Source organism: Vicia villosa, unplaced genomic scaffold (genome assembly GCF_029867415.1).
Source record: "Vicia villosa cultivar HV-30 ecotype Madison, WI unplaced genomic scaffold, Vvil1.0 ctg.000053F_1_1_3, whole genome shotgun sequence".
Lineage (NCBI taxonomy): Eukaryota > Viridiplantae > Streptophyta > Magnoliopsida > Fabales > Fabaceae > Vicia > Vicia villosa.
In genome coordinates, this window is record NW_026704983.1 from 103,385 (window position 1) to 117,202 (window position 13,818).

The window sequence follows — 13,818 nt, forward strand, 5'->3', positions numbered from 1 at the left end:
TCTAAACTTTAGAGGATAAGACATAAGTGATGGAAGGAAAGAGGTTGACTCGAAGTCAATTAACGTGAGTGAAATGAATAAGTCATGCCAGCCAACACTGACTGAGTCGAGAAGATAAAGAAAATTGCAAGGTCGATCTGAAAATCAAAATGGCTGTGTCGTGCGGGGGACTAATCATTTTGATTACCTTTGTTATTTTGATATGTGTGTTTGTCTATGATTTTCCCGCACGTGGTTTATGCCCAATTCAATCAGATAATTTTTGCGGATTCATATTCAACGAATCTTCAAATCTATATGAATATGGGTGTGCGAATCCAAGTTTCCAAGTAATATGTGAAAACAATAAATCGGTAATTTACATCAACTATGGACAACATTATGCTAACGCCATTATAGCTTCTAACTCATCCTCCGCCTTCAGTTACATCATTACCGGAGTTAGTCCTGATTACTGCCCTATCATCAATTCCTATTCTCTTCCTTACGAAAACGTCTCATTCTTCACGAATTCTCGGGAATACAAAACAATTATGAGATGCAAAAAACCGGTAGATGATTTTGGTTATATGGATATTTCTTCAGAGATGTGTGGTGGTGGAATTGATGATGAGGAAAAGCAATATTCTTATTTATATGATGTTCATGGTTTTTTTGAACCAAGTGTGGCAAACATAGGAGAGTCTTGCAGAATAGATATGAAGATAATGATGAGTAGGTTTGATGGAGAGGTGAAATGTAGTACTAATAAAAAGTGTGGGTATCCAGAAAGTCACAGTGAATATCTGAATGGAGTTGAGATTCGTTGGCGACCATTACGATGTGTGGAAGACAGTGACTGGTACCGGGAAGTGGAACAACGATTGCCACTCCGCTGCATGCTCGCCGATGCAGCGCTCACCTGTCTTGCCATTGGAGGGATTCGTAAGTCAATCATAACCTGAAATACACCACTACTCTGTTTTCTTTCAAGTCTTTGTTTACAAAATAAACTACTTGCTCAGTTTTGGCACAAGGAGGAAACCTCTACAAAATACAAAAGTACAACACATGTGGCACAAGGAGTGTCAAGAAACACAAAAACATAGAAGCTAGTAGCCAAAAACCAAGGAGAAAATAAAATTCAATAGGAGGCATCAACAAACACACACAATAAGAAGCACCACAACAACAAGGCTCGCAAGCATTGAAACAACGATTAGCAAAAAACAAACTAGAGCTCTGACCGCCTGTCCCATCGTCAACATACCAGAAGAACTACTAGCAACATCGAAACCACTAGTACCAAAAAGAGAAAGCCAGATTACTCCAGCCGCTATTAGTTAAGGCACAATATAGGGTTCTGAAGCCCGTCAACAGAGGAGAGAGAGTTCAATGCCGACCTATTGAAGAACCAAGTTCAATCCAAATAAAAGCTCTTGTCGTCCACTTCTTTCACGTTTGTTGACTTACCAATAAACAACTTATCATTTTGCCCTAAGCAGATAGACCACACCATTGCATGCCAAATAATAACAAACCGTCCCCTAGACATAGATCTCCCACCTAAAGAGAAAAAAAAATAATCCAAAAGATCCTAGTTCTATAGGAACTGAACCTCTAACCACCTAAAGACCCCATACCATACACTAGAAGCTAGGATACTTGTAACGAATAAGTGAGAAGCAGACTCAAGTCAATGCCTACAAAATATATGAGAAATACCCTCTATATCAGCAATGACCTTACGCTTAAAAAGATTTTCTTTAGACGAGAATCTATCATGCAAGAGTTGCCAAGCAAAGACCACAATCTTAAAGGGAGTCCAACTATTCTAGATAAGGGGAAGAAATGTTTTTTTTTTTGAAAATATTTGGTTTGATCCTTTCTCTTTAACTGTATTCTCCTCCTTTTACTTTAATATATTTGTTCTAGTGGCTCTTGTTAGTTTTTTTTTTAAACAATTTTTTTTTGAAGGTTCTAACATGTTATATTTACTCAATTAAAAGGCCTCATTTTATCATATGCGCTGGTTTATTAATTGTCTTTGAATTCATGTCAATTTGATCACTTTATTTGAAACACCTCTGTTTACTTTACATATGCATTTCTTTGTATGGTGAGTGCCATTTTCTTACAAATTATAAGAGATTCAATAAAATTTTCAGAGTTCTTCAATGAATGAATAACAAACTCAAATTGTATTCTAAATTAGAATAATATTTCTATTAATAGTTGGATTTGTTTCTACAGTGATCCCGTGGTTTCTTGTAAAATGTGTTTTTGGGTCGCCCGTTGTTGTTGCTATATTGATATTGATATGTAAATGGAGAAAAAAGCATCTATCCATATATGACACGGTTGAAGATTTTATCCAAAGTCATAATAATTTCATACCTACCAGATACTCTTACTCTCAAATCAAGTCGATGACCAAGCATTTTAAGCATGAGTTGGGTAAAGGGGCTTATGGTTCTGTCTATGAAGGAGAACTTCGCAGCAAACGCAAAGTAGCTGTTAAGGTATTGACTAAACCCCAAACCAATGGACAAGACTTTATCAATGAAGTTGCAACCATTGGAAGGATTCGTCATGTTAATGTGGTGCAACTAATTGGATTTTGTGCTGAAAGAACAAAACAAGCTCTGGTCTACGAGTTCATGCCTAATGGTTCTCTCGATAAACATACGTTTTCACAAGAGCAAGGAAACACATCTTCATTAAACTACCATAAAATCTACGACATTTCTCTTCGAATTGCTCGAGGAATACAATATCTACACCTAGGTTGTGACATACAAATCATACACTTCGATATTAAACCACATAACATTCTTCTTGATGAAAATTTTGACCCAAAGATATCAGATTTTGGTTTGGCAAAATTATATCAAATAGATCAAAGCATTTTAACTTTAACAGCTCCAAGAGAAACATTGGGTTACATGGCTCCTGGGCTATTGTACAAGAACATCGGAAGCGTATCTCACAAAGCTGACGTTTTTAGTTTTGGAATGATGCTAATGGAAATGGAAGGTAGAAAAAAGAACAAAAATTATATAGAGAATTGTTGGCAAGACTACTTTGCTAAATGGATTTATGATCAATTTGAGGAAACAATAGATACAAACAACGGAACAGAAGAGGAAAAGAATATTGCAATGAAGATGATTGTGATTGCCTTGAAATGCATACAAATGAAACCAGACGATCGTCCATCAATGAATGAAGTGATAGAAATGCTTGAAAGAGATGAAGTGCCTCAACACCTTCCACTTGATCCACAGTCTATGTTAACCTGGCAGACCATGTCAACAGATGCAAATGCATTTGATGACAACTAACACCCATCATGAGCATGTGGAGAATGAAACTAATGCTATTGGTTCCAACTATCATACAGACATATAAAGGGTGGTAGTAGATATGTACTATTATTTTTTTCATGCTTTTTTTTTCTTTACTTATATTAGCATATGTTAATTTTAAAAACTATCACCTTTACATACTCATCAAACATGCATGTATATGTATTATATTATATAAAAACTATAATAACTTGCATCATGAACAATCTTGAAGACACTCAAATCCTTTTGTGAAAAACTCTGTTTTGATTCTCTGGCTATGTTCCAAATCTTAGCATGTTCCATTCCATATGTTAAGCAATTTCTGAATTATGAGAGAACTCATTTGTGGCATGTGTGACCTCTAACATAAGATATCAAATCTATGAACACCGATGTATTGTCAAGAGAGAGAGGAAATGTAGACTTTGGTCACTTGTTGTGCAAGTGTTTTAACTTATGTTCGATTTGGTCATCTTAGATTTTCGGACAAAACCACATAAAAAGTTTAAAAAGCAGATTTGTGACAAGTTTGGACAAATTCATGAATAAATAAATTTACATGCATAACATAAATTGATCACACTTGTGGAATTCTGACATTATATCTAAAATGTTCCCGAACCAAAAACACTTTTTGAGTCATTGGATACATTTAATTTCATTCCCTATCCATGAACATTCTTATGGCAAACCTTTTTTTTTCTTTTCTTTATACCAAGTGGTTTCATCTCCCTCCCGATCGCAGTTGCGGAGGATCGAATCGTGATTCGACCTACCAAGTCCAGCGCCAATCACCACTGGACCAACTAACGATTGGTGGCAAATCTTTTATTTAGTATCTCAAAGAATGACTATCTCTTCAAATTAGCCTTTAAAGAGTATGAAAATAATAATTATCCTTATTATATAAAAAATTAACTTCTTAAACACTTAAATTTATTATAAAAAATGAAATATATATTACTCTTATTAGAGTTTAATCTAACTTATTTGTTGAAGTGTGCTTTAAAAAACTTTGTTGACGAAGAGAAAGAAAATATATTTTGAGATTGTCAAAAGTTAAAAAGCCGAAAAATAATCTGGTCTGGACGATTTACGGGTATCGAGTTCGGTCGATTCGGTTCATTGATTCATTCATTAATGTTAAAATATTTTATATTAATTTTGAGATCATAAAAATTAATATAAAAAAATATTATAAGATATTTATAATATTTTAAAAGATATCTACTATCAATCAACTATCAACTATCTATCCATTAGAAGAATATGCCTGCAAACTACCAATAATACCCTTTCACTTTAAATTTTTTTACACTTCCAAAATGTTAAAATAGTAAAAACATAAGGGAAATGCTAACAAGTGCCCCAGGGGCACTCTTTAATAGCTTTAAAAAGTAAGTTTTTCTTGGAAATATGCGTAATTAATGCATCGAAAATTGAAATGGTGAACTTTTGAAAGAATATTTTCTTTATTTAGAATGCTTAAAGAGTGCCCCTGGGGCACTCGTTAGCATGACCCAAAACATAATCCCTCAATTAATTCACCTTACTTTTCAACCAAATGCTACCAAGTGTCAATTTCTTATTTGTCTTTTTTTACTTTCACTTTTTCCTCCACTTCTCACTATTTCACTTATTATTTCTCTTTCCTACACTTTCATTTTAATTTTGAGAATTTCTTTACCCACCTCCCTATTTTTTTGGTCACCTCTGGTGAAAAACCCAAAATACCTTTACTTCGGAAATACATTTCCGAAACGCTTTTTTTTTCAAAATTTGTCTTATTTCGGAAATCCACTTCCGAAAACACGAAAAAAAAAGTGTTTTCGGAGATGCATTCCGAAAACACCCCCTGTTTGGGTTTTCGGAGATGCATTTCCGAAAACACTTTTTTTTTGAGAGGGGTGACTTCGGAGATGCATATCCGAAATATTCCAAAACCAAATTGGTCTTGGAATGTTTTGGATGTACACTTCCTAAAGAATTCAATAATTATTAAAAAATTAAAATAAAGGTGAATCAATACAATTAATAGGTATAAAATCAAGGTGAATCAATAAAATCAAGGTGAATCAAAATTTCCTAAGCAATTTTAAAGTTAAAAATTATTTTACTAACTTATATAAATCAAAAACATTTTAATTTCATAAGTAAATTTTGAATTATATAGAATTAAATATAAAATTTATTCATTAAATAAAATTAAGACAAAATCTTTTTTTTTAATTTTTTAAACTAAATAAAAAATTATAACTAATTTTTAATTATGAATCAGAATAGAAATATATAATAATAATTATAAATTTTGTAAGTAAAATATATAAATATATAATGTATAAATATATAATAATTGATATATAAATATATAATAATTATTATAAATTAAAACACTCATTTTTATAATTTTTATAATTATTATATAAATATATAAATATATTTATAATTTATATATAATAATTATTATATAAATATATAATAATTTTTATAAATATATAATAATTATTATAATTATTATATAAATATATAAATTAAAACACTCGTTTTTTTAATTTTTTTTGTAAATACATAATAATTATTATAAATATATAAATAAAAAATTATAACTCATTTTGTAAGTGAAATTATTTTAATTATTTTAATTAAAATTATTTTAAATTTTAAAATATGAATCAGAATAGAAATATATAATAATTATTATTCATAACTCATAAATTATATCAAAATATATAATTATTATTATTCATTACTCATAAATTATATCAAATTTATGATATATGAATTAATTAATATCCTAAAATTAATTTTTGAGATTTTTAATTTTTTTTTTGTTTTTTCAGAGATGCATCTTCGAATTAATCAAAATCACAATTTTTGGGATTTTTTCGGAAATGCACTTCCGAAGTCTGGAAAAATTTAGAAAAAAAATATTTCGGAAATGCATTTCCGAAGCAGGGGTAAAGTGGGGTTTTTGCTGGGGGTGACCCCGATAGGGAGGTGGGTAAAGAAAAAACCTTAATTTTTTTCTTTCTTTTTTATTTTTTTAAGCATAAATAAATAAATGAAATGAATAGCAACAAATAAAAATTTACTTAACCGAAAATATAATTATTTTATCAAATTAAAAAACTATTGTCAAATGTAAAAAAAAAAATCATTTTCTCACGGGCCACTAAGAGCAAAATACCAATTTTATTGTCTTAACTTGACATAGAGAATTCTTATTTTAAAATGTCAAAATTTTATTTTTCTCACGGACCATTATTAGCAAAATACATATTTTATTTTAACTAACAATTGTATTTATTTGAGACATAAAATTCTTATTTTAAAATGTAAAAATTTTTATTTTTCTCACGGGCCACTATCATCAGCAAAATACCTATTTTATGTTAATTAACAATTATTTTTATTTGAGACATAATATTCTTATTTTTAAAATCTCAAAATTTCAATTTTTCTCATAGATCACGATGAGCAAAATATATATTTTATTTTAGTTAAGAATTATCTTTATTTGAGACACACATTTTTATTTTCGAATATCAAAAATTCTAATTTTTTCACGGGCCATTATCAGTAAAATACATATTTTATTTTAATTAACAATTGCCTTTATTTGATTTACAAAATTTTTATTTTCAAATATCAAAATTATCAAAATTGAATTATTATTATTATTATTATTATTATTATTATTATTCATTTTATAGTTAAATAACTCATTTTAAATTTATATGCATATTTAAATAAAATCTATATAGAATCAAATAAATTTACCCGTGCGGATGCACGAGTATCTTGCTAGTACAAACAACTACTAAGAGATTGACCAATGTGACAAATATGGCCATTGCTAAAAAATTATTTACACATAAAAAGGGCAATTTAGTAACTAACTAAATAACATACCATATTTTTTAACTTTTCAATAACCAACTGCCAATTGTTGGTCTCTCATTGGTCCAATTTCATTTTTCCTCTTTCCCTCCATAAGATACCCTATTTCTCATTACTATCCACAATTTTCTCTCTCTGTGCTTCTCTTCTCTCTCTTTTTCCCTCTCGTGTTCTCTCTTCTTCTTATCTCTTTTACCTCTCAAACCTTGCCGTCGCTGTTCCCCTTTCACCACCCCTTCTCCGACCGACACAACTCAAAACAGAAAAAGAAAATCTTTTTCTTGCTCTTCACATCTATCTTTACCTTCAACCTTTCTCTAAACTCATTCATATCCCTCTCTTCACTTCCTGATTTGAAAAAAATTAGGGTTTCAAAGACATGGAGCAGGATCATGAGTTAGAAGATGAAAGTGTGGGAGCACAGGGAAGAATCGAAGACATTTTCCATCCATAAAAGATGTGATGAAGAGAAATGAATTGACTGCATCTCTTGCAAATGATGAATTAGTATTCCACACACGGCCCGTGTCAGATGCATGACACTCTCCATACAAAATCTAGGGACGACACACGGCCGCCCGTGCTTCCACGCACGGCCCGTGTCAGGATGGCTGGGAGCAAAAATAAAAATTAAAAAGAAGCACGGCCGCCCGTGCGTCCGAGCACGGCCAGTGCTGCTGAGAGCGTGAAAACTTCCAATTTTAGGGCTTTTTCATTAAATCTCCACCTTGAGGGCACTTTAGACATTTCATTTGGCTGAGATTTGTACCTAGACTATTTAGTTGAGTTTGAGAGAAGTATTGAGTACTTTTGGATCATACGACAGAAAATCACAGAAGAGAGAAGAAAGCTTCATCAAGAGTTTTGGAGACGGAGGGATTCAAGGGTTTCCACCATTGAAGATCAAAGTCACCATTATTTTTGAGTAATGTCTACATTCTTTATTATGTCTTTCTTGAATATTATGAGAGGCTAAACCCCCCAATGCTAGGGGGTGGTCCTGATTTGGTTTTTGTAATAACGATGAATTAGTGATTTCGTCAATACAATGGTTTATATTATTCAGTTAAATTATGCAATGTTCTTCATGTTTTCTTTATCGGTCAAATAAGGATTCATCCATGGCTAACAAATACAGGACTGTAGTTGTTAGGGTTTGTGCATAATTTGATTATAGTAGATATCACCTAGGACTAGGGATACCCTATAATTACCATATAATCTTGATAAAATAAAGGCTTGGTTTCAATTTGTATTCCTAAGGACTTAGGATTTAGGTTGGAAGACCAAAGGTTTCCTCACTAAGGACTTAGGAGGAAACACCCTAAGGATTGGTAACTGACTGTTATGAACTTGTTGAAGAGATCTTAATTCTGAGGGTTGCATGCCAAATCAACCACTTACCCTAGCATCTCATATATTTGATAACAAAAATCAATTTATTTTCTGCTTATTTTTCTTTGCAAGGATTTAATCCCCCAAAACCAAAACATTAGTTTTTTGTTCAATTGAATCATATTTTGCAAATCTGTATTTCCTACGCAGTCCTTGAGATCGACATTCGGGGAATTCCCCCTATTATTACTACAGAGGCAAAAATAGTACACTTGTTATTTTTCCGATCATTGGGATCTCATTTTGTTTCTTTGTGGAGGCTGACGGCCAACTTGGTGGAAGTGAAAGTATGTCCGTCGCTCTTTCACACTCCCAAGTATTGTCTTAATTGGTTAAACTTCTGCCTCAATTATTTTTACTTTTTTTTCTACAGGAGCTACGCCTAAGGGTGTGCTGAAGCTCATGAAAGTTGAAGGACTAACTATATATCATGTTAAAAGCCACTTACAAGTATGTATCTTTTTCCTTATTTTTCAAGGTTTGTTTCCTTGAATGCTTATATTGAAAATGACAGGTCGGTTTCCATTGGTGGGATTAAACCCTTACTTTTCTAATACAGATCAGGTGTTTCGTCTGTATTGAGCAACATTCAGCACCGACAGGGATGGTGGTGGTATAAGGCGTTATTGTGAATTGGAAAATGAGCGACAACATTCAGCTACAATTTCATTACTATTGTCTTGAGCAAACAAGATAATGATGTGTTGGATCTATCAAACAAGATTGATATTATTTAAGGTAATTGTTGGATGTGCCAAAGACAGTTTTTATTTTGTTAAGGTTCCTTTCGTGACCAGCAAGAAGCAGTTTATTATAGTTTTCGATGATTTTAAAGTTCTGACAGTGTTTGCTTCTTTCAAAAATATTACGATTACTATTACTATTGTCGTTGTGTTAGCATTAGTAACATACTCTCTCCATCCCAAAATATAAGAGAAAAATCATCTTTCATTTTTTTCAAGGTAAAATTAAATGCAAATTGCATTTAACTCACATTCTCTCTCATCATTTCTATAACCAACAACCCATTATAATTTTTTTTACATCTTCCAATGCACTTTATTTCAAAAAACCATAAGTCAAATGATTTTGTTTTTACTTTTATTAATAAGCGTGATTTTGTTTTTTTCTCTTATAATTTGGGACAGAGGGAGTATGTCGTTGCACGAACCTTCGGCGATATTGCAACATTGGATTCACCGTGCACTGATCTTAAGATCAGTAAATATAACCAACAAAAATACACTTAAATCTATATGATTATTGTTCAATTTACAATTAAATAAATAATTTCATATTTTCCTTATAATATTATGAAGTTAATATTATATCAAAATTTATATTTTTTTCATGTCTAATTAATTTATATAATAATTAATAAAATTGCTCATAGTGACATTTAACATTGACTTTCATATCATTCAAAATATACTACATCAAATAGACGAACACATGTGCGGCAGCACAAATCTCTTACTAGTTATAAGATATATATTTATAATATTTTATAAGATATATATTTATAATAGTCTAAGAGATATTATAAGATATTTTTAATATTTGATAGATATAAGATTTTAATAATATCTTTTATTCTAACAATTAAGGAGATATGTTTTGGGATTTACTATAGATTTGTTGGATTTTGAATATTACAAATATGGATTTCTTCTCATATTATAGTGCGACAATCTTAGAGCTTAAAACAACAAGGGAGAATAAGGGTTTAAGGAATTCCAAGGGAAAACTTAGAAAGACAAAGGTTTTTGGAAAACTTTTGAATGAGTTTGAGTGATTCTTATATTGAGAGTTGGAAAGGTTGGAAAACACTCAGTGGCGGAGCTTTTAAGGAGCCCAAGGGTTCAATAGCACCCCTCATTTTTTTTAATTTTAAATACATGCACATGACATATAAAAGAAACAAACAAAGGAGCAATGCTTGGCAGGGATTAAGAACAGTAATAAGTTACTAACTATTTTAGGGTTTTTTTAGTAATGGGCTGAACTTTTTTATCCAAGATCCTGAATTTACTCAATATCCTTTAAAATAAAAATTTTTCCGTTAATAATTTTTTTACTAATTATGATTCCAAATTTTTTATTTAATTTACAAAATTTCGTGAAATCCTTTTTTTATTTGATTGTTTTAAAAAAATTTGTTTGTTTTAATTTAAGCTTATACCTTTTTTTTTTCTTTCTATGACAAATGAATAAAATGTGTCAATTTTTTCACTCATCTGTTCTTCAATTACTAATCGTATTTTGAGTATATTGATTTGTTTAAAAAATAAGTATATAATGATTAAACATGTAATTTATTAGTAATGATTTGTTCTTCAATTACTCATGTGTTCTTCAATGTTTTTATTCTATTTCTATTAGTAATTTATTTGTACATATTTTACAAATTATACAGTGATTAAACATGTAAAAATATCTGTTCAAAAAAATTTTTAAAAATATTTATGATATTTTATTTAAGAATTATTAGTGCCGATATTTGATTAATAGATAAAATAGTAATAATCATTAAAAATTTCAAACATAAGTGTAATGTTTGGAGTCCAAATCCAAGTAAAAGTGTTAAGAATAAATTATCAATTTTTGTTAGTTGAGCTGAAATATATAGGTGATTTTAATAACTTTTATATAATATTTTGATCTGTATTTGTGGCACCCCTTAATATTCCGAGCAAGATCCGCCATTGTAGTTGATTAATTGATTCTAAATTATTATTGTCTTCTAAATACATATCCTAATCAATTGAAAATGTAAATATATGTTGATATTTCTACTTTATGATAATTAAAGTGAATATGGTACCACTAGTTTTGTTTTTTTGGTACCACTAGCTTTGGAAATGTAATTGTTGCATACTGCATGAATGCCATGTGCACCAAATATTTAATAACTCAACAAGACAATAATAGTACCATACAAGCTTTGGGGTGCATCATGCATGAACGTAACGTGGACAAAAGGGTTAGAAATTCTTGAAGAGAACAATGTTATCACACACAAGTTTTGAGGTGTATGGATGGATTTTCTTGGGAAGGTTAAAATTATTTTGGAGAGCATCTGCATGGAAGCCATGTGCAAAACCATGCCATCCATTTGGAGATATCAATAATGAACAATACAACAAATTTACATGCAACTAGTTATGCATGTAGTCTATAAAATGGGGATTTTATAACACTTCAGATACACTCGCTAAGTTTTACTTAATATCATTTCTTCATAGCCACCCAAATGGAGTTTGCACATCTCACTGTTTTATCTCTCTTTTGTGTAAGCTAAATAATTTTTAGTATGCAAGATATAATTTATGCGTATTCTAAATTATTGTGAATATTTTTTATAATACATGAATATTTTATGCAGTTGGCTTTCGTGGGTATCACAGCGACATCATCTGGAGAAGATTACTGGCAATCTGTTTGGCCAAACACTCCTTTGCCAAAGACCTTCTCCGATCTATTAATTCCAAGTTAGTAATTTAAATCATAATTTTTTACTTATAATAATAATTAAATTTAACCTAATTAATTTTAATAAAAAAAATCTTATTTATCAAATATATATGTATAATCAATTATTGCGTATTTTTCCTTTTCTAGAGCTTATGACCTCTTTGTATCAAAAAAATTTGTGTATTTCTTCTCATTTCATTATTTGTCAAGATCTTTAACTTAATTTATTGTAAAATTTACATTACAATATATTATCTGAATAAGTGCCTCATAATAAAACTATACAACATGATTTAATAATTTTTCATTTTCACCTTTAACATGGCAGGTGGAAAAACTAATAGTCTACCTATCAAAAGTGAAGAATTGAACCAATATTCGACGCTCTTTTTTGAACATGACCTTCACCCTGGGAAAATCTTTACTTTGGGTAACACTCATTCAGTAGGAAATATAATTCGGCCATTCACTAAATCAAGACAAGGTGTCACGGATTCCATATGGTTAGCAAACAAAGACGAACAAAGTCTTGAGGACTTTTGTTATAGTCCAACTGCTATAGCAGAACACAAACATTGCGTATCATCCTTGAAATCGATGATTGACCAAGTCGTTTCACATTTTGGATCAACAAAGATTAAGGCAATTTCAAGTAACTTTGCTGAAAATCAAGAGCAATATGTGGTGGAAGAAGTGAAAAAGGTAGGAGAAAATGCAGTGATGTGTCATAGATTGAATTTTGAAAAGGTAGTATTCAATTGCCACCAAGTGCGTGACACAACCGCTTATGTGGTCTCATTGGTAGCCTCAGATGGAACTAAAACTAAGGCTTTAACAGTCTGCCACCATGACACAAGAGGTATGAATCCTGAATTGCTTTATGAAGCACTCGAAGTTACTCCTGGAACTGTTCCTGTATGTCATTTCATTGGCAATAAGGCCGCTGCATGGGTACCAAATCATACCGTGGACAATCTTTGTGTCATATAGATGTTAAATAGTTCTGCACTCATTCTCATTCAATAATTTCATCATGTTTGTGACTTGAGGATTTTCATCTTTATTTGACTCTCATGCTAGAAATTAACCTGTTTTAAAAATAAAACATGTTTTGAGGGAGGAATGGGATGTGCAAGAACTAGATATTATGTATTTTAAATAAAACAAGTTAGAAATGTGGGTGTATCTTGGTAATTAATGGTATCTTAGTATCGTATGGCCACTACATGGATGTATGTTTGAAATGTATAATAAAAAAAATGTCGTGTTTGAATTAATATATTGTTGATATAAATGCCTTAAAAGATTAGAACATGATTAGGTAAATTTTCATACTTATTAAATTATAATTGGTTGGAAAAGTTTTTTTTAAGCACAATGGGAATCAATAAAGAGCACTAGGGGTGCTACAATCCAAAAATACAACAATTACAACAAAAGAGGGAACACAACCCCTCAAGCCATCAACAAAAAACTAGCCTAGGATCATTGCACCAATCCTCCCAAGAGCCATTAACAACCCCTTTATAAAATACTACCAACCATTCTCACGAGATCAATTTGATCCTATCCAAAACATCAAAAGAAGACAAAGCAAGATTATTGAAAATATTATCATTCCTACATTTCCACACTATCCAACAAAAAACCAACCCAAAGAACCACCTCAAATCCAAAGAAAAAGCCGCTTTACAAGAGACCTCTAACTAAAGCAAGTGTT

The 13,818-nt window shown here is 30.9% G+C and overlaps 2 protein-coding genes across 2 annotated transcripts; both read left to right on the plus strand.

Moving 5' to 3' along the window:
* Positions 1-4: 4 nt before the first annotated feature.
* LOC131623167 (rust resistance kinase Lr10-like) lies at positions 5-3,559 on the plus strand. The gene is made up of 2 exons (XM_058894172.1): positions 5-924; positions 2,233-3,559. The coding sequence occupies exons 1-2, from the start codon at positions 150-152 to the stop codon at positions 3,321-3,323; spliced, it is 1,866 nt and encodes a 621-aa protein (XP_058750155.1). The 5' UTR covers positions 5-149; the 3' UTR covers positions 3,324-3,559.
* Positions 3,560-11,760: 8,201 nt separating this feature from the next.
* Positions 11,761-13,375, plus strand: LOC131623153 (embryonic abundant protein VF30.1-like). The gene is made up of 3 exons (XM_058894159.1): positions 11,761-11,916; positions 12,010-12,115; positions 12,427-13,375. The coding sequence occupies exons 1-3, from the start codon at positions 11,878-11,880 to the stop codon at positions 13,086-13,088; spliced, it is 807 nt and encodes a 268-aa protein (XP_058750142.1). The 5' UTR covers positions 11,761-11,877; the 3' UTR covers positions 13,089-13,375.
* Positions 13,376-13,818: the final 443 nt, after the last annotated feature.